This window comes from Somniosus microcephalus, chromosome 5 (assembly GCF_052327205.1).
Source record: "Somniosus microcephalus isolate GS21.2 chromosome 5, FLI_Smic_1.0, whole genome shotgun sequence".
In the NCBI taxonomy this organism is placed as follows: domain Eukaryota; kingdom Metazoa; phylum Chordata; class Chondrichthyes; order Squaliformes; family Somniosidae; genus Somniosus; species Somniosus microcephalus.
The window spans coordinates 257,066,725-257,088,869 of record NC_140991.1 but is presented as its reverse complement, the minus strand read 5'-3'; the positions used below and the strand labels follow the sequence as shown (position 1 = coordinate 257,088,869).

Here is a 22,145-nt window from a genome sequence, read left to right as displayed (position 1 = left end):
GTCTGTGTCTTGCAAATCGACATTGATCCTGGCTTCTCCCCCTGCCCTTGGTGCTCCCCTCGCCGCTTCTCCCCCTGCCCTTGGTGCTCCCCTCGCCGCTTCTCCCCCCTGCCCTTGGTGCTCCCCTCGCCGCTTCTCCCCCTGCCCTTGGTGCTCCCCCCGCCGCTTCTCCCCCTGCCCTTGGTGCTCCCCTCGCCGCTTCTCCCCCTGCCCTTGGTGCTCCCCTCGCCGCTTCTCCCCCTGCCCTTGGTGCTCCCCTCGCCGCTTCTCCCCCTGCCCTTGGTGCTCCCCTCGCCGCTTCTCCCCCTGCCCTTGGTGCTCTCCTAGAGCTTCTCCCCCTGCCCTTGGTGCTCTCCTAGAGCTTCTCCCCCTGCCCTTGGTGCTCCCCTCGCCGCTTCTCTCCCTGCCCTTGGTGCTCTCCTAGAGCTTCTCCCCCTGCCCATGGTGCTCTCCTAGAGCTTCTCCCCCTGCCCTTGGTGCTCTCCTAGAGCTTCTCCCCCTGCCCATGGTGCTCTCCTAGAGCTTCTCCCCCTGCCCTTGGTGCTCCCCTCGCCGCTTCTCCCCCTGCCCTTGGTGCTCTCCTAGAGCTTCTCCCCCTGCCCATGGTGCTCCCCTCGCCGCTTCTCCCCCTGCCCTTGGTGCTCCCCCCGCCGCTTCTCCCCCTGCCCTTGGTGCTCCCCTCGCCGCTTCTCCCCCTGCCCTTGGTGCTCCCCTCGCCGCTTCTCCCCCTGCCCTTGGTGCTCCCCTCGCCGCTTCTCCCCCTGCCCTTGGTGCTCCCCTCGCCGCTTCTCCCCCTGCCCTTGGTGCTCTCCTAGAGCTTCTCCCCTGCCCTTGGTGCTCTCCTAGAGCTTCTCCCCCTGCCCTTGGTGCTCCCCTCGCCGCTTCTCCCCCTGCCCTTGGTGCTCTCCTAGAGCTTCTCCCCCTGCCCTTGGTGCTCCCCTCGCCGCTTCTCTCCCTGCCCTTGGTGCTCTCCTAGAGCTTCTCCCCCTGCCCATGGTGCTCTCCTAGAGCTTCTCCCCCTGCCCTTGGTGCTCTCCTAGAGCTTCTCCCCCTGCCCATGGTGCTCTCCTAGAGCTTCTCCCCCTGCCCTTGGTGCTCCCCTCGCCGCTTCTCCCCCTGCCCTTGGTGCTCTCCTAGAGCTTCTCCCCCTGCCCTTGGTGCTCCCCTCGCCGCTTCTCCCCCTGCCCTTGGTGCTCCCCCCGCCGCTTCTCCCCCTGCCCTTGGTGCTCTCCTAGAGCTTCTCCCCCTGCCCTTGGTGCTCTCCTCGCCGCTTCTCCCCCTGCCCTTGGTGCTCTCCTAGAGCTTCTCCCCCTGCCCTTGGTGCTCTCCTCGCCGCTTCTCCCCCTGCCCTTGGTGCTCTCCTAGAGCTTCTCCCCCTGCCCTTGGTGCTCTCCTCGCCACTTCTCCCCCTGCCCTTGGTGCTCTCCTAGAGCTTCTCCCCCTGCCCATGGTGCTCTCCTCACCGCTTCTCCCCCTGCCCTTGGTGCTCTCCTGGAGCTTCTCCCCCTGCCCTTGGTGCTCTCCTCGCCGCTTCTCCCCCTGCCCGTGGTGCTCCCCTCGCCGCTTCTCCCCCTGCCTGTGGTGCTCTCCTCGCCGCTTCTCTCCCTGCCCTTGGTGCTCTCCTAGAGCTTCTCCCCCTGCCCATGGTGCTCTCCTCGCCGCTTCTCCCCCTGCCCTTGGTGCTCCCCTCGCCGCTTCTCCCCCTGCCCTTGGTGCTCCCCTCGCCGCTTCTCCCCCTGCCCATGGTGCTCCCCTCGCCGCTTCTCCCCCTGCCCTTGGTGCTCCCCTCGCCGCTTCTCCCCCTGCCCTTGGTGCTCTCCTAGAGCTTCTCCCCCTGCCCTTGGTGCTCTCCTAGAGCTTCTCCCCCTGCCCTTGGTGCTCTCCTAGAGCTTCTCCCCCTGCCCTTGGTGCTCTCCTAGAGCTTCTCCCCCTGCCCTTGGTGCTCTCCTAGAGCTTCTCCCCCTGCCCTTGGTGCTCCCCTCGCCACTTCTCTCCCTGCCCTTGGTGCTCTCCTAGAGCTTCTCCCCCTGCCCTTGGTGCTCCCCTCGCCACTTCTCTCCCTGCCCTTGGTGCTCTCCTAGAGCTTCTCCCCCTGCCCTTGGTGCTCCCCTCGCCGCTTCTTCCCCTGCCCTTGGTGCTCCCCTCGCCGCTTCTCCCCCTGCCCTTGGTGCTCCCCTCGCCGCTTCTCCCCCTGCCCATGGTGCTCCCCTCGCCGCTTCACCCCCTGCCCTTGGTGCTCTCCTAGAGCTTCTCCCCCTGCCCTTGGTGCTCCCCTCGCCACTTCTCTCCCTGCCCTTGGTGCTCTCCTAGAGCTTCTCCCCCTGCCCTTGGTGCTCCCCTCGCCACTTCTCCCCCTGCCCTTCGTGCTCTCCTGGCGCTTCTCCTGGCTCCTCCCCTCGGTGATAAATGATAAAACCAACTCTGGCCTTTTGCGCATTCCCGGTTTTCATCGCTCCACTATTGGTGGCCGTGTCTTCAGCTGCCTAAGCCCTTAGCTCAGGGATTCCCTTCCTAAACCTCTCTGCTTCTCTACCTCTCTCACCTCCTTTAAGTCGCTCCATAAAGCTTGCCTCTGACCAAGCTTTTGGTCACCTCTCCTAATGTCTCTGTGGCTCGGTGTCAAATATTGTCTGATAACGCTCCGTGGCAGCACCGTGGGACGTTTCTACTAAGTTAACGGCTGTATATAAATGCGAATTGTTTGTTTTAAGATGAGCACAGTGGGTTTACATGATGCTAAGTCCTGAATCTTAGTATTATTAATTAAAATGTCAGAATCAAGTCGTTAGATCAGTAGTGTGAGGACCAAACAATGTCCGAGTTAGAGCATACCTCAACTCTTAATTGTCCTAGGCTGAAAGATGTACAGAAGAGTGCCCTTTGGGATTATTTCCATACATTTTCCAACATTCAATGTTACAGATGCTAGATGATATTGAAGGATTGGAAGTTTTTTATAGATGCTATCCTGATTTGCGAAGTCAATGCACAGAAGTATGACTGAAGGTTAGAAAAGTTCCTACAGCTAATAATGTGAAGCTGAATAGGAATAAGTGCCAGTTCAAAGTACAAGAAATCATATAAATAGGGCACATACCCAAGCAGAAGGACTATAGGCAGATATTTTTAATCAGTTATAAGCCATCAAACACATGAAAAAAACCAAGCAACAGGAAAGACAGCAACAACATCTTGGCATGGTGAATAATTTAGATAAGGTCTTGCCTAATTTGTCAGTGTGAAAACTACTTGGAAAAAGACCATGGAGGAAAGTTAGGATCAATATAATTTCATTCAAATCAATATTTAGTCGTCATAGACTACATTTCATTTTTGTTTTGAAGTTGAAAAGTTAACTAATGCAAGAGTTCAAATGTAATTGTGCAGAAGTTTAGTGAAGCCTACAGATTCAAGTATACATCTTCACCAAAGTACCCACAATAGAGTGGGAAAGCTGTTCAAGTGGGAAATAAACTTGAAGAAAGCAAGGTCCAGGTGCACATCCAGCCAGCTTGATTATTATAACACAACTGGAGATGGCATAGAGTTATCAGCAGAATTTTCACAAATGAGAGGGATGATGCAGACATTGTAGTTAAGATAGAAGCGTGTGAAATATTAGATGGGATAAACATTGAGAGGGGAAGTATTAAAGGTAGATAAATTGAAAGTAGATAAATTGCCAGGCCCAGATGAAATGTATCTTAGGCTGTTAGATAGGCAAGGGAGAAAATAGCAGAAGCTCTGACCGTCATTTTCCAATCCTCTCTGGCTACAGATGTGGTGTCGGAGGACTGCTAATGTTATACCGTTGTTTAAAAAGGGAGAAAGGGATAGACCGAGTAATTACAGACCAGTCAGTCTAACCTCGTTGGTAGAAAAATGATAAGGGACAGTATTAATTGTCAGCTGTGGCTCAGTGCGCAGCCCCCTCACCTCTGAGTCAGAAGGTTGTGCGTTCAAGTCCCATTCCAGGAACTTGAGCACAAAAATCTAGGCTGACACTCCAGTGCAGTGCTGAGAGAGTGCTGCACTGTCGGAGGTGCCGTTTTTTGGATGAGACGTTAAACCGAGGCCCCGTCTGCCCTCTCGGGTGGACGTAAAATATCCCATGGCACTATTTCAAAGAAGAACAGGGGAGTTATCCCCGGTGTCCTGGCCAGCATTTATCCCTCAACCAACATAACAAAAACAGATTATCTGGTCATTATCACCTTGCTGTTTGTGGGAGCTTGCTGTGCGCAAATTGGCTGCCGCGTTTCCCACATTACAACAGTGACTCCACTTCAAATAGTGTCTAACTAACTTGATTGAATTTTTTGAGGAGGTAACAAGGAGTGCGTTTGATGGATTTTAGCAAGGCTTTTGACTAGGTCGCACGTGGCAGACTAGTTAGAAAAGTAAAAGCCCATGGGATCCAAGGGAAAGTGGCAAGTTAGATCCAAAATTGGCTCAGTGGCAGGAAGCAAAGAGTAATGGTCGACGGATGTTTTTGTGACTGGAAAGCTGTTTCCAGTGGGGTTCCGTAGGGCTCAGTACTAGCTCCCTTGCTTTTTGTGGTATACACCAATGATTTAGACTTGAATATAGGGGGCATGATTAAGAAGTTTGCAGATGATACAAAAATTGGCCGTGTGGTTGATTGTGAGGAAGAAAGCTGTAGACTGCAGGAAGATATCAATGGACTGGTCAGGTGGGCAGAAAAGTGGCAAATGGAATTCAATCTGGAGAAGTGTGAGGTAATGCATTTGGGGAGGGCTAACAAGGCAAGGGAATACACAATAAATGGTAGGATACTGAGAAGTGTAGAGGAACAGAGGGACCTTGGAGTGCATGTCCACAGATCCCCGAAGGTAGCAGGGCAGGTAGATAAGGTGGTTAAGAAGGCATACGGGATACTTTCCTTTATTAGCCGAGGCAAGAATATAAGAGCAGGGAGGTTGTGCTAGAACTGTGTAAAACACTAGTTAGGCCACAGTTAGAGTACTGTATACAGTTCTGGTCACCACATTACAGGAAGGATGTGATTGCACTAGAGAGGGTACAGAGGAGATTTATGAGGATGTTGCCAGGACTGGAGAATTTTAGCTATGAGGTTGGATAGGTTGGGGTTGTTTTCTTTGGAATAGAGGAGGCTGCAGGGAGATTTAATTGTGGTGTATAAAATTATGAGGGGCCTAGATAGAGTGGATAGGAAGGACCTATTTCCCTTAGCAGAGAGGTCAATAAACAGGGAAGGGCATCGATTTAAAGTAAGAAAAATATTGGGCCATCTAATGTCGTGTGGCCAGCTGCTTCCTGCTCCTGTTGGAGAGGAACAGCCAGTTAGGAAGTGCTGCCTCACTTAACGGCCAGTGTTCACTCACCAAAGAAATGCTCTTGATGGGTTAAGTCAATATTACCCTTTTCAGCTGCTTAAGACATCCAAAAATTTCATTCACTACAGCTGAGAACGATGCGTGTCACATTTGGCACAGGAGTGAGTATAAGGGAGGAGAGGTACAGTACTCGGTGTAAAAGTGTGCTCTTTGTAAGCTTGAGGAAAGAATTGGCCATTTTAGACCACCCCATACCCCATGAAACGAGCACAATGAAATTGATCTAAAGATGTGAAAATTAGATGGCTGTGTAACTGATAGTTATTTACGTTTTACACATGTAGATTGAGCATTATGCATTAAATATCAACATCATCTTGTTCTCGGGATGTGGGTGATACCGCCGAGGCTGCGTTTATTGTCTGTCCTCGGTTGTCCTGCGAAGGTGTTGGACCGCTGCTTGATACGATTTTGTTTAAAACCGACTAAGTGGCCTACATTAGGACACAGACACTTGGGCCCAGATTCTGTGGTGATAATGACAGCGAAAGTGAGCGCTCGCTATCATTACCTCTCTGAAATTGACAGCAACTTCAGGATTTAGCGCATACACAGATAAACGTGGAAATCCACAAGTTGTGATCTGTCATTCCCTGCTCCGCCACAGGTTGCACTGTGGAACTGCCCAGAGCCGGCAATCAATTCAAATCACACTGAAGGATGAAAACTTCCCCTATTACACTGGAATATTGCTGTTAAACCCCACCAAGAAAGTTAAGCCTTGTTGAAAAAGGTGTAACTGGGTTTTCAATGGCTTATTGACTGCTGATCAACCGTTCAGGCCAACGTTCCCTGTAAGCTGTATGGATGCGTGGCCGCACAGCTCTCTGCTGGTCCCGTGCTTAACTTTTTCATTAAGTTTTACGCATGCGTGAAACTGTAAATAGGCCGTGCAGCCCCTTAAAGGGGTCGCGCACCCAAAAAAAATTAGGGGGAACATTGGTTCTGCCCCTGAAAAATTTATTTTAATATTTGTGGAATGTAAATTATTCCATTTATATGAATAAGAATTACATGGTTTTTAAAATAATTTTTAAAAAGAAGTTTGTTTGATATTTCAGCTTCTACCTTAATCCTAAGTGTTTGTCCCAATCTTTATTTCACTCTCTGTAAAATTTATAAAAAGTAAATTAGAATCTATGTGTTTTACTTCCTGGTTTGCTGTCTGAGAATTCTTCAATGTAATTGGCTTCTTAGCCTGCTTGATGACATCACTTTTGCTGCATACTGGAGATTCACTTGATTTGGCGCCAGATTCAAACAAAGGTCAGGAGAGCTGAAATTCACACCACAGAGATCGCTAGATCTTTGTGGGCAGCTTTCTTTGAGGTCAATGGCGAGCATCTTTGCTTCGCCGCTGACTGCAAATCCCAGGCCATAGTGTGGAACTGAGAGTCATGTGTAGGCCAGATCAGGTAGTGGTGGCAGGTTTCCTTCCCCAAAGGACATTAGAATTCAGTTCTGTTCGTACCGCAATCTGCCAGGTTTATGATCAGTTTTTCTGGTGTCAACCCACAAATTACCAGATTTATTGAGTTCACTTTCACAACTTGCCATGATGGGATTTGGACTCGTAACCTTTAGGCTCTTTGTCCTGTCCCATAATCTCTACACTACTGTACCTATCAAATAAAATTAAAAACTGGGGAGAGTACAAAATGTAAACTAAGGACATCTGTGTCGATACAGATGAAACAAAATGATTGTAGCTGAGCATGTTTTTGATGGATCCAGGCAGTGCGCTAGAATGAAACAGTGTTCACCTCTATAACCTGAGTTTGAATCTGGTTCAGTTAAAAACCCTCCCAGCAAATAGCTGAGGATCAATCCACTGCAAGCATGTGAAAACTAAATTTGAATAAGCTGCTTCAGGAGGCTTTAACTTGGAGTTCCCATTGCACTTCATTTCCTTAGTTTGGTTCCATGAGTAGATTGTACATAGACCAGATGGAAGAAAGACAGCAAATCTATGAAATGGACTACCAAAAATCGAAGAAGGGGAATTAATTATTGTGGTGCCTTAAGAACTTCCATATCATGTCAATCAGCTGTTGAACAGGAACAAGTTAAACGGCGAGGAGTCTCCACTGCTTTCCCTGTCTCCACCATCTGCTCTTGCTCACTTGTGGCTTGTGAGACACCAGGTGACAACACCACTATATCTTGCGTAGGACCCACTGAGGCGTGTGTATCTGCGCTGGTGCTGGGTGCGCTTATGTCTGGTGACGGTGCACCCTCAGAGGCTGGAGGCTCTTCTGAGGCGTCATCTTCCTCTTTCATCTGGACAGTGTGGGGGTGCTCTTGATGGACCTGTGGGAGAGTAAAGACATTATTTAGAATCGCCTCATCAAGAATGGGTAACGATACCATTATGCACATGATGAACATTCACTGGCTGCTGACATCAGTCCCCATATGAGCGACTGCTGTATGCCATGTGGCTGTGTGAGATGTAATTCTGTCACCAGGTTGTTGAGATGTCCCCCTCCATCTCCCACCTCCAGCTGCTCTGCTCCAGAGACCTCCAGGGTGATCTCCTCTGCTGAAGTCAACGTGGCCAATGATGGAGGGCCACCTCCGATTCTCTCCCTCTTATTCTGGGCTCTCTTCTGCAAGGAGAGAAAGAAGAGAAGTTTGAGTGAGAGTGATGGAATGAGTGTAAGGAATGGATGGGGTACATCTTTAGAGGGAGACTATGATGGATTGGGGTGCCAAAGTCAAATGACCTCCTTGTGTGTTGTTAGTTGGTATGATTGCATTAGGATGAGGGTGAGTGTGAGGGGTGGCTAGTCAGATGGGGATGTGATAATGTAGATAGAGAGAGGGATGGGTGGAGGTGCAACGTATGTTGGTGTGAGTAATGATGTCACAGAATCACAGAAACCCCACAGTGCAGATAGAGGCCGTTTCGGCCCATCGAGCCTGCACCGACACATATCCCACCCGATCCCCGTAACCCCTACACCAACACATATCCCACCCTATCCCCATAACCCCACGTATTTAATCCCCCTAACACTAAGGGTCAATTTATCATAGCCAATCAACCTAACCTGCACATCTTTGGACTGTGGGAGGAAACCGGAGCACCCGGAGGAAACCCATGCAAACACGGGGAGAATGTGCAAACGCCACACAGACAGTCGCCCGAGGCCGGATTTGAACCCGGGTCCCTGGCGCTGTGAGGCAACAGTGCTAACCACAATGCCACCGTGCTGCTGTGTGGGAGTAGGGTTGGGAAGAGAGAGTGACGGGGATGTGGTGATAGGTACAGCAGGATGAAGTTGAGTGTGGCTTTGCACTCGCCTTTCCTGATCTAATGAGATATAATTGAAGCACTTCCGGCACTGCACCCAGGCCCTCCTCACAACATCCCTGCTATCTCCAGCCAGGCTTTTTTGGTCTCCTGGGGAGATCTCTTGTGCCCATCGGAAGGGACGAGCACATCCCTGCGTACTCTCCCTCCCGCCACAAGCAGATGGGGGAAGTCCTCCTGAGAACCTGGGCGCAGCCCTCTGCCTCTGCCTCTGTGCAGTCATGTGTGCAAGGCTGAGCAAGACCCAAATGCTGAAATGTAGTGCCTGCACACTCCTAGATGAACCTTTCAAAGGCAATGTGGCCAAGGCTCCTTTAAATATCCTGGCTGGAAATGAGTAATTGATGACATCATCAGACCCGCACCATTTAATAGGGCCGGGAAACACGCAGGCCTGCCTTAATAGGTGCCATTAAGGGAAAGTCGCTCTGAGGAGCACGATGAAAAGAACAATGGGGTCCCGACCCGCCACGCCGACTGTCCACACCCAACTCGCCCAAGTAAAGAAAATTCCGGCCATTATATTTGTGTCTTATCACCACTCTGCCCCCCCCCCCCCCCAAAATTGCTATTGATCTGTTGTTGCAAATCATTAACTCTGCTGCTTGGTCCTGCCACAGTTTGCGTTTTCAGTTGTAACGCTGATCGAATACACAGACCTTGTTTGAATTCTAGCAATTATTTAGTTACAATGCAGTGCTTTCATGGGGTAGCTCGGGATGTTTTGATATCTTATTGGGGACTTTAGCGAAGCAGAAAGTGTATCCACTACTCAATGGAGTGTTGTTTAAGATATTTAGGCTTGGTACACTGGGTGATGGGGCATTCATGCACATATCTGGGGATAGGGAGGGTTTTGTCTCTGTATGTGAACTGCAGTGGGTCCCTCTTCCTCTGGATAGAGTGATGCTGTAGAGCATCTAGGAACAGGTCACTCCTAGTCTGCAGCTGGTGGGTAGGTAGGTATATTTTAATGGATGGGAAGGAATCCTAGAGAAGTGCCATAGATTGGGAATTAAATTAACATGTCTGAGGAAGTGGGTTTATAGAGCTTGCATGACTAGAGCTTGGCACATGTGGTTGGTTGTCACCTGAATACCTTGGGATGATGCTCTGTACTACCCTAATCAGTATCTGTTATATGCTTCCAACTTAACTATACAGTATTTCTCCCCCTATGTCTCCATGTAACCTCCTCCAGGTTTGCAGTGTGGAGTTTGCACATTCTCCCCGTGTTTGCGTGGGTTTCCTCCGGGTGCTCCGGTTTCCTCCCACAGTCCAAAGATGTGCGGGTTAGGTTGATTGGCTATGATAAAAAATTGACCCTTAGTGTTAGGGGGATTAAATACGTGGGGTTACGGGGATAGGGGTGGGATATGTGTTGGTGTAGGGGTTACGAGGATCGGGTGGGATATGTGTCGGTGCAGGCTCGATGGGCCGAAATGGCCTCTATCTGCACTGTGGGGTTTCTGTGATTTCTGTGATATAGGCTGGATTTTGCTGTAGAAATAACGGTGAGGCTAATGGCGCTCATCGTTATTAAAGTATAAATCGGGACAGCAACTACTGGCGACCGCACATGCGCAGTTAAATACGAAAATCAGGAAGTTGCTGAACAAGTTGCCTCGCTCCTCCAGAAGCTGCGCAATACTGGTATCTCACCGAGAGACTCTGCGTTGAAATACCTGGCATGAAGTTGCTGTACTAACATGATAGATACACACTAAACTCGCCAGAAAAAGCTGGGGCTTGTCCATTCCAGTGTAAGTAAATTTTTAACGGCGTGACAAGTCTTAATTACTGCCAAACAACCTCTCTGGTACTGAAAATTAACTTTTACAAGTGTGGAGTCTCATTCCTTAATATTTTAATTACTCTTGGAGATTTTTTTAAAAAAGTAAATAATTTTTAAAAACTTTTTCTTTGTCTTTTTTATCTCTCTCTTAATCCCATAATTCTTTCCCTCTTTATTTTGTTTTTGTACCTGATTTGACATTGAATTAAATATTCTAACTGACACTTCCTAGTTCAGACTGCTCTGCTTATTAATGATTCTTCAATCTGATTGGTTAAGGAGATACACAGCTGCTTTCCCTGTTCACATAGGTTCCAGATCCCCTGTAGAGGGTGCCGTGCTGTTTTGGCTCTCTAATTTACAGTAAGTTCCAGTGCAAAAGCCCATAGAAAGTCTATGGGTAAGTGCAAGCGTAATGAACAGCTGGCACCGTTTGTTCACCGCTGAGAGCAACATACGGTCCCAGTATGTTTTGGAACCTACAAAGAAAAATCCTACTCCGTTTTAAAGTCCAACAACATGTACAGCTTAGTTGCTATTTTTTTAAACCTTTACTGATGTTAAAGGGGAAGGAAAGTGTAGAGGGAGAACATTTTCGTTCAACAGGTTCCCAGATGGCGGGTGCATTTCAACTACAACTGTAGAGACAGTGCAAAGTGGTTCTCGCACCAAGTCCCGTTCGCCCATCACCCCTGTGCTCGCTGACCTACATTGGCTCCTGAAGCAGCGCCTCGATTTCAAAATTCTCATCCTTGTTTTCAAATCCCTCCATGGCCTTGCCCCTCCCTATCTCTGTAATCTCCTTCAGCCCCACAACCCCCCTGAGATGTCTGCGCTCCTAATTCTGCCCTCTTGAGTATCTCTGATTATAATCACTCAACCTTTGGTGGCTGTGCCTTCTGTTGCCTGGGCCCTAAGCTCGGGAACTCCCTCCCTAAACCTGTCCACCTCTCTACCTCTCTTTCCTCTTTTAAGACGCTCCTTAAAACCTACTTCTTTGACCAAGCTTTTGGGCACCTGCCCTTATTTCTCCTTGTGGCTCGGTGTCAAATTTTTTGTCTTCTAATACTCCTGTGAAGCGCCTTGGGACGTTTTACTACGTTAAAGGCGCTATATAAATGCAAGTTGTTGTTGTTGTTGGATTCATACTGTGAAATGCAGCCTGAATCCGGAGCAGGATGTCTCGCTTTGCTTCAGAGTCACTTCAGACGTAACACCGGATTTGCACTACATGTGCTTAGTGTCGGTGTGAAATAAAAATCACTTCATACCGATGCTAACTTTGCTGTGTGAACGCACCCAGTAGCCTATCTTCCGCTGGCCAGCAGCCCTGGATTTGTTCCGAGGGTAGTGTGAAGTTATGGCTGTTCTGTAGTGCACCAGCCCTCCATGTGACCAGAAGATCCGACGTGATGGTTCTCTAGTGTAATTTTTTTACATTTTAAAATTGAGGAATATCTTTTTAAATGGGGGAGTGGGGTAGGGGAGGAAAGAAATACTCCCTGAATATTCTTTCCCCTTTAAGGTATAGCCTCTGCTATGAACAGTAGAAATGCAAGCTAGTATTTCCTATGAAAACTGCAATTCTTGATTAAAAACGTTGTTACTTTTTGATTATAATATAAGATGGTGGTTCTGGGAGTATAATACCCTCCAAAAACACTAGTTGAAGTGGTGTATTTTAAAATCAATCTTTAATTGTGATTAGACATAATTGTTGCTGTTAAAACAGAAAGACCTTAATTAGCCTTTCCATGATTAAAGGCAAAATTACCATAGTAGTATTGATCTGATGGTGAGTAATGTGCAATATTTAATTGATAGAGATAAATAACCTTTCACGGGCCTGCTGTTACAAATACAGTTCCAAATGTAGTTGCAGTGATGTTGAACTGAAGGTTGACATAATTGATGTGGTTCTCTGTTGTAGGAGGATGTGAGCTGGACTTGGCACGGTTTTATCAGCTGATCAATGACATGGGTGGCATGCAGCAAGTGACTGACCTCAAGAAGTGGAATAAATTGGCAGACATGCTGCGAATCCCTAAAACTGCACAGGACAGGCTGGCCAAGTTACAAGAGGCCTACTGCCAGTTCCTACTCTCCTATGACTCCCTCTCCCAGGAAGAGCACAAGAAGCTGGAGAAAGAGGTGTTGACGGAAAAAGAGAACCTGGAGAAGAAGAAAGGGCCCTTGGAAGCACATTCAGACAACACGTATAAGTCTCAGTCTCTGCCCAGGTTTGAGCCAAAAAATGGGCTGGTAAATGGTGTGGTGCATAAAAATGGCTTCCGGAATAAGCTAAAAGAAATAGACACTGAATTGAAAACAGGCAGGCGGCGACTGTTTGCTCAGGAAAAGAAGGAGAGTGAAGAAGACAGTGAAGTTCTCAGTGACTTGTACAAGTGTATATATAAGGTGTGTGCATTCACATTATCTACGTCCAAATAGATTCACATTTATAATATAATAGTGACTGCACACTATTGACATTTACAGACGGGAGAGGTGTGTTGAAAGAAAGACTTGCATTTATATAGAAGTTGCTTGACTTCTAGAACAATGTCAGTGATGTAGCTGGGTATAATGCAAATGTTTTGTGTTTGGCTCAGTAGCATATTCAAGATGCCTCCCTTAGTGCTGGCTATGATTTTTAATACAGATGCCTGCCTGTGCACGCGCAGAGTAACTGTGTTACGTTAGTGACAGCCATTTGACAGAGAAAGAGTTCTTGGGTGTGAGACAAATCTGAATGCCCAAAAAGTTATTTTATTAGGCTTGTGCTTTATTAGGCCTGTGGTGAGCACATCATGATCTCATCCATTTTTATTGTGTGCAGCAGGCATGCAAACTGGTTCTGGCAATACTCTGTTTTGTAAATTCTTTTGGGAAGGGAAGACTAGTTTGAAAAGCTGATATAGGGGAAGGGTCTCATACCCATCTTCTCTAAATAGCTGCAGTGTTGACTTCCTAACATTGCTGCTGTGTACTGGTGCTGGAGCAACCCATTTCTTTCCAATCTTCCTTCATCTTCCCTGTATCCATGTCCTCCTTCCCCCTCCTCCTCCCTTCCTCACCTCCTCCTTTCTTTCCCTTCCCCTTTGCTCCTCCTCCCTTCCTCACCACCTCCTTTCTTTCCCTTCCCCTTTGCTCCTCCTCCCGCCCCCCCTTCCCAGCCCCCTCCATTCCCTGCCCCTTCCGTCCTCCTACCTTCCCACTTCTTTACTCCCCCTTCCTCCTACCCCCTCTCCCCTTCATCTTTCCACCCCTTCCCCACTCCCCTTCTGTAAGCTGTTAGTGTAGTTGTGCAAAGAAAAGATTTGTGCATTGCGTTTAGTTTTGTGCAGCAATTCTTGTGATTTCTCCTCTCCCCCTATAGTTACTGAGACAACATGTGTAAAAATGTTAATTGTTGAGAGTTGATGTAATGTTGCGCCCCTGAATAGAAATGATTCTGTTTCAAAAATGGGTGTCTTTGTTCTGTCTTAACTTATGTGATGTCCGTGTCTTTCACTGATTCAAAATTGATCAGCAAATATGTAGAATAATTATGGCCCTTTTCTAGACACAGTTACTGGTTTAGTTTGCTGGTTCTGTGTTGATGTTTGTTGCTGGATTCAGGAAGGCGGAGTAACTTTGGCATTTCCTGATACGATGTTTTTTGTTTTCAATGTGTACACCAGATGATTTGCAATGAAGCAAGCCTGTTGGTTTAGCTCAAGGATGTTTCTCCTTTTTATTGATGCCACGTAAAGCACTTGTTGGCAGAGCTTTACAGTTTAATGACTCATTTTCAGAATTTATTGACTAATTCCTGACATTTGATTACTGGAGATTAAACTACCTTGCACTATCACGCTCTTTAGATTAAAAGAATTTATCACGAAACTAGACATCAGCACCTCGCTAGCTAAGTGATGACTGTTTTACCTGAAGATACTGATTCAGACTTGGGTACAATTTCACTTGCTCAATAACCTTCTCTGACTTCATCCAAACATCTAATTTTAAAACATAAATAGAAAATTCTAAATCCATTACATGATCAGTCTCCCAATTAGGGTTACCAGCATTCCCCCACCTCTGAAGGTCAAACATCAATTTCTGTCTTTTGCTCGTGCCCTTGTTCTTTCACACGTGCCCTCTCTCTTTCCCTTGCTCATGCACCCACTTTCTCATTCCATACCTTTTATTCTAAGTTCCTGCTGTCTGAACAATACCTTCTCCCCCTTCAGTTAACCTTGGCTAATAATTAGCTAATTTAATGAGAGACATTGACTCATCTGCTTTTGCTACAAGTGCAATCAAATTTTATATTTGCATGTGTTCTACAAACACAAGACTTGTGACTTCAATAAATAAATCCTCCTTTGGCTTTTAATCAAACTAATAAAGCATTTCTCCTAATAAAAACGGAAAATGCTGGAAACACTCAGCAGGTCAGGCAGCATCTGTGGAGAGGAACAGTTAATGTTTCAGGTCAATGACCTTTCATCAGAACTGGAAAAAGTTGAGATATAACAGGTTTTAAGCAAGTGCAGAGGTAGGGGAGAGGGGAGGAAAGAACTAAAGGGAAGGTCTGTGATAGGGTGGAAGGCAGGAGAGCTTAAAAGGCAAAAGGAGATGGTAATGGGACAAGTAAAGAAACAAAAGATGGGTCTACATTGGAACAGTGCAAGAGGCCGAGGACAAAAGGGTCAGAGTGGGAGTGAAGCGGAGAATTAAAGTGACAGGCGACCGGAAGCTCGGGGTCACGCTTGCGGACTGAACGGAGGTGTTCGCAAAACGATCATCCAATCTGCGTTTGATCTCTCCAGTGTAGAGGAGACCGCATAGTGAGCAGCGAATACAGTATACTAAATTGAAAGAAGTACAAGTAAATCGCTGTTCCACCTGGAAGGTGTGTTTGGGGTCCTGGACTGTGGGAAGGGAAGAAGTAAAAGGGCAGGTGTTACATCTCCTGCGCTTGCATGGGAAAGGGCCGTGGGAGGAGGGTGTTGGGGGTGATTAAGGAGAGGACCAGGGTGTTGCGGAGGGAACGGTCCCTTCGGAATGCTGGGAGGGGAGGGGAGGGGAGGGGAAGATGCGTTTGGTGATGGGATTTACCAGAAGGTTTACAAGACCAATACCTGGAATGGGCGGGTTGTCTTATGAGGAAAGGTTGGACAGGCTGGGCTTGTATCCGCTAGAGTTTAGAAAAGTAAGAGGTGACTTGATTGAAACATATAAGATCCTGAGGGGTCTTGACAGGGTGGATGTGGGGAGGATATTTCCTCTTGTGGGAGAATCTAGAACTAGGGGTCACTGTTTAAAAATAAGGGGTCGCCCATTTAAGACAGATGAGGAGAAATTTTTTCTCTGAGGGTCATGAGTCTTTGGAACTCTCTTCCTCAGAGTGCGGTAGAAGCAGAGTCTTTGAATATTTTTAAGGCAGAGGTAGATAGATTCTTGATAAGCAAGGGGGTGAAAGGTTATTGGGGGTAGGCGGGAATGTGGAGTAATCAGATCATGCATGATCTTATTGAATGGCGGAGCAGGCTCGAGGGGCCGAGTGGCCTACTCCTGCTCCTAATTCGTATGTTCATATGGGATCATGCTGGAAGTGGTGGAAATGGCATTTCCCCATATTGATTGTTAAAAGTGCTAATTTTGTGATTAGGCTAAATTACATAAAGCACTTAACACGCATCTTAAAATTATACATACATTTGATTTAAAATGTTGCATTTTTTTTCAATGTTCCTTGTATAAATGCAATAAATTTAATATACAGGAAAAAATCTCCCAACAGTATTGGGCAACTCGCACTTGTGTTTTGTAGAATAGATGCAGGTAGAATTTTCATCTCACTTGTAACAATGATGTGTCGATCTCATCAACCTTCACTACCCAAATCTTCAGCATCCTCGTTGCCTTTTTTTTCTCTTCTCAATGGACTTGAGCTTAGCTAAACCTGTCTTTGGGTAGTCTTTAGATGCACCTAGTCCATTCCTTTTTGAAGTTGCTCCTGCTGGCTCAGCTGGTAAAGACAACATGTAGGTATGTTTTCAAGACCAGAGAATCGTAGCTTTGATCCCATGTCTATGCTGTGTGTATGTGAAATTAGCCAGCATTCCCATTCCTGGTTGCTTGCCCACTGGCCTCAGTTGGAAAGTGTTCGTGTATGGATGTCGGGTGGGGATGGAGTTGGCATTGCCTCTGATGCCTCCTCTCAGTCTAGGCTCCTGCGTTAAAAATGGGCACTTGATAATAGTCCTGGTACTTGTGGATCTCAAATGTTCAATATCTTTGGGACAGAAGGGGAGAAAATTAGCAAAAAAAAGCTCCCATCACGTACAGAATTTGATTCTTCCTGGTTAGAAAAATGAATACATCATCAAGATTCTCTCCGCGTTCTTGAAGTTTAACCACGTTTACACTTTTTCAGTTTAAAAACTCTTAGAAAATGTGCCTCTCGAGGTGATATTTGTGTTTCAACACTGCGTTCTTTACACCCCATTCAGCTGGAAAATCCCATTTTTCCCTCTAAATTTTTAGTTCTAAAAAAATGTGGACCTTTTTTAGTTCACTAAGATTTCTATACTTAGTTAAAGTTTGATAGCACGCTGCAATCTCCAGTTTTCTCTTTAAACATTCTGCAGGTTGCTATCCTGACACACTGAATTATGTGTATATATAAGTTAGAAAAAAATAAGATGAGCTTTAGTACACTTCTTTATTCAGCCACAGAGATAGAGAAATGCAGATGTTGGAACGTTTAGACAATGTTAAATTAAAAAGAAATTCCATTTTGCCAACAGCTGATATGTTGCCCCTTGTAGAAGTTGAGATCTTTTATATAAAAAAAAAGTTTGGTTGTAATAATATATCTGCATCTAAGTTATTGAACATTGTGCAAAGAAAATAATGAACTTTTATTTATATAACATGTTATCACGTCCTTAGGATGTCCCAAAGTGTTTCACATCCAAGGAATTACTTTCATCTTCATTACTTTAGAAGTGTTGATGCAGTAACCCATCTGATTTATTTGTATTATTACATCTCAATCTGATAAAACAGCCATTTTTTTCATGATTGGTTAGCCACAGAAGACTGCAGAAGTACAGTACATTGTTATCAGCTTGAAAGTTAAGTAGGACTGCAAATTGCATCAATTAGTATAATTAATTAATGCTATCTGTGTGCAACATGTAGCTTGATTTATTGTGTTGCAACCAAATAATTGATGTTCCCCTCTGTCTTGACACTACTGTAGACTTCAGTATGTATTCATTAGTAGTGTTAGAATTAAAACGTTAATCGTCTGGTCATCATTAACTGATCGGAGTTTCCACGGGCAAGGCCTACATTTAAGATGTGGCTGCGATCCCAGCATAGTGCTAGCACTCTTGCCGCTGAGTCAGAAAGGTGTGGGTTAATGCCCCGCTGCAGAGACTTGTGCACATAATCTAGGCTGACCGTTCAGTGCAGTACTGAGGGAGTGCTGCACTGCTGGAGATGCTGTCTTTTGGATGAGACGTTAAACTGCAGTCCCGCCTGTCTTCCCAGGTAGATGTATAAGATTCCATGGCACTGTTCAAAAACAGCAGAGGAGTTCTCCCCGGTGTTTTGAGCAATATTTATCCCTCAACCAACATCACTGAAAACAGATTATGTGGTCATTATCACAATGCTGTTTATGGCTACATAACAAGAGACCAATGTTCTCCTGCACAGCCCTGGGCTGGCTTTTTCAATGCTAAGTTTCACGCATGCACAAAACTGTAAATGGCTGCGCACCCAAAAAAAATAAGAGCGAACATTGCAAGTGACTAAACGTCATTGACTTTGAAGTGTTTTGGGTATCCTGAGGTTGTGAAAGGTGCTATATAAATGCAAATTCTATTTTTCTTAAGCGTGTGAAATTAATGTTTTTAGAAATTTATTTGTTAATATAGGCAAATAAGTGCAATTAATTCAGATTCAATATCTCTACTACCCTGAAAATCTCACTTGAATTTATTGTTGGATTTTTCCAATAGTACTAGTACACTTGTGTGATAAATATAGGATAATGCAGGAATAGTTGTTAATTAATTCTGACTTCTGTTTCATTATTGGAAAGGTTACATAACACAAGAACATTATGATAATGGGTAAGACTGGCATTCGAGATTGTTACTAGGGAAACCTGTTCCATCTTGTTTTAGAGAACCTCTGCTCTGGTGTCCTTTTCGTGCCGCGCCTCAGCTCACGCCTCCTGCTATTCCCTGGTTGAGTGCCATCAATTAGGTTTTCAACCAGCTCACAGCACTGATAATTCCTTGCTTTAAGTCACAAATGACTGCCCCCTGTCCTTCCTCATCCTCCCTGACCCCTCTGCCACCTTTGAAAACATTGGCCATTGCCTCCCCTCCACGATTCACTTCTGTGGTACCATGCTTTTGTGGTTCCAGTCCATTTGTCCCTGTTCATCTACATGCTACTGCTTGGTGACTTTGTCCAGAAGGGTCAACTTCCATATAAAAGCTGATGACACTCAACTTTACCATCCCTATCGACTCCAAGGCATTGCAGTACCATTGACTGCTTGTCCAACATCAAATTCTGGATTAATTGTAATTATGCATTCCACATCATCAAAACTGAAGGCATCCTGTTCAGCACCATGTGCAGCTGACCAACTCATTTCAGCCTCCTTGCTGCTCCCTCAGCCTGAGTCTGGAGGTGCACAATCTTGCTGTTCTATTCAACAACTGAGCTGAGCTTTCCGCCTCACATAGGATTCATCGCCAAGACCATGCACTTTCACCTACTTGGTTACGCTCCATCTCGTTCCTTTACTGCTGGAACCCTCATCTACACCATCGTCACTTTGAGACTCTCAATTTCCCAACCGCTCCATTCATTGACATCTCTGCTACCCCTACTCACAAACTGCAGCTAATCAAGAACTCTTCAGTCCAGGTCCCCTCCCACACACCTATTAACCTCCAGCTTTGCCTAGCTACCGGTACTCCAGCAAATTGACTTCAAGATCCTTGTTCTCGTTTTCAAAAGCTTAAAAGTGAAGATCTAAGGGTGTGTAGCCAGAGGGGTGGAGCATATATCCCAGCAATAATGAGATTGCACAGTCACTGTACTGCAGTGAGAACATGGTGACTTTGGGGAAGGTAGAAAGGAGGGCACTTACACTGATACCAGGAGTTAGGCACTTGAGCTGTAACTCAAGACTAGGGAAACTGGGAATGCCCATGCTGGAGAGAAGGATGCTCAGGAGAGTTTAATGACATTTTAAAGATTTTAAAATTCAACTCTAATAAACTATTTGACATAATCGCAAACTGTGTAACCGGGGATACAAAATCGAGCTTGGAAGAGGGAAGGTAAACAGACTGTTTAGATTTAACTTCACACAGAGGCTGGATGGTGTATGTGCAGAACAGACATGCGGAACGAGGGCATATAATGTCAGCAAATTCGGGAGAGAGCCAGATAGTATTTTTGGTGAAAGAAGTGATTGGGTTATATCGAGGGAGTAGTATGTTATTTTTAACATTTCGGAAGCAACTCTTCTAGTTCTGTATGTTCCTACTTAACTCTCTTGTTTAGATAATCTCCAGCCACAGGTCCCAGCCCACTGCCCCTCTGACTGTGGATCATTGCTCATTCCCTTCCTCTCTTTTCCCCCATCAGAAGCAGCTCTACAGTCATTAGGGCATCTTCCCTTTGGAATTCTTTTCAAAATCCACTTCACTTTGCTGCCTCTCTCGCTACCTTCAAAAGCCTCCCACAGACCTATATTTTGCACCATGCTATTGATCTACCCTTAAATTCTTTACTCCCATTCAGTGCCCACCTCTCTCCCTCTGTAAGCACTCTGGGACTTTTTGTTACATGAGAAATGCTATATATGCATACTTAAAAAAATCGTATTATACTAACATGTCTCCCAAGTACTGTACTTCACACAATGCATTACTTTTGAAGTGCACTGACGGTTATGTAAGAAAGGAAAAGAGAAAACTTGCATTTATGTAGTGCCTTTCATGACATCCTAAAGCGCTTTACAGCCAATGAAGTACTTTTCAATTGTATTCACTGTAGCATTGTAGGGAAATGTGGCAGCCAATTTGCACACAGCAAGGTCCGACAAACAGCAATGAGATATATGCCCAGATAATCTGTTTTAGTTTTGTTGGTTGAGGGATAAATGCTGGCCAAGACACTGGGAGAACTCCTCTGCTCTTGTTTGAATAGTGCCATAGGATCTTTTACACTCGCCTGAGCGGGCAGACAGGCCCTCGGTTTAACTTCTCATCCAAAAGACGGCACCTCTGACACTTCAGCAGCCCCTCAGTACTACATTGCGAAGGTCGGTAGTGGTGGTGCCCCTTTTTGAACAACTGGTGGTGAAGGTGCTCCCACAATGCTCTTAGGTAAGGAGTTCCAGGATTTTGACCCAGTGAAGGAACAGAGATATATGTCCCAAGTCGGGATGGTGTGTGATTTGGAGGGGAACTTGGAGTTGATGGTGTTCCCATGCACCTGCTGCCCTTGTCCTTCTAGGTGGTGGAGGCCGTGAGTTTGGAAGGTGTTGTCGATTAGCAGGCCAATCAGTGATGTTTGAGTGGCTCAGTTGGAGCAAATGTGCCTGACAACCTATCTTGATTTGTGGTGCCCCGGGAAACGACACTATTCGATGGGATGGCTATATTTGCTTGGATCTCTAAATTGATTTATATTTTTTCATGTACAGGGACGATCTGTATCACTGACTACATTTTATCGGACAGCTAGAAACACGATGAACATGTGCTTTAGCAAGGAGCCAACGGCAGCTGAGGTGGAGGTAGGAGTCTGAAGCTGTACATAAACCTTAACACAGCACCATATTAGCAGTTTGGTTTATGCTTAAATGTGTGATTAGGGATTTCAGCAACATATCTGAAAAGGCTAGACTAATAAGAGGAATGGAGACCCCTTCTGTTCCTGTTAGATATAAATAGCCTGCATCCATGGATGCAGTACAAGGTGGCACCAAGCTGGAGCTGAAACGTGGGGTGGGGTTGGGGGAGAGATCTTACCAAGTGCTCAATAGGATTTACATCTGGATTGATCAGTAACAATAGAAATTTAATATATGGGAATTGGAAGTGAAAGTAGGTATGTGTTCTCCATGGGTTGGCTAGAACTTGCTGATGGGAAAGCTGAACAAGCCCAAGGAGTGTTGGGGTGCATTTACACTGCAAGTTTGACGTTTGCACAAAGCAATTTATGCTTTGTACTGACATTAAACATGTTTTGCAAATCTAGATTCGGGGATAAGAGCAAAGCGGAATGAGATCCCTAGTGGCAGCAGACTGGCACCACTTTAAGATTGACAGCAGGTGGAGCATAAATCCAGTGCTGTGCCAAAACTGGTTTATGAAATGCTCAGTGGCTCGGGCACTTTTTAAACCTGCTTGACTTTAATTTGCATATTTAGAGAACAATAATGCTCTCAAGCATTTTTGTTTCTAACTGTTGGCAGACAGCTTTGCGCCTCACCAGTAGCTGCAAGGTAAGTGCGTCCTTGGTTGACTCATCAGTCACAACAGCATGAGTCGGAAATAAATGAAATGGAAGGATGCTAGGTTATCTTGAGTTCAAATCCCAGAAGTCATGCTGAAGC

The 22,145-nt window shown here is 46.0% G+C and overlaps 1 protein-coding gene across 1 annotated transcript in view; it reads left to right on the top strand.

Moving 5' to 3' along the window:
* LOC147117669 (protein Jumonji-like) overlaps positions 1 to 22,145 on the top strand; it is a 434,885-nt gene that overhangs the window by 369,574 nt on the left and 43,166 nt on the right. Inside the window, 2 exon segments of the mRNA XM_085988853.1 lie at positions 12,420 to 12,907; positions 21,231 to 21,323. Of these exon segments, the coding sequence (XP_085844979.1) occupies positions 12,420 to 12,907; positions 21,231 to 21,323 (581 nt within the window).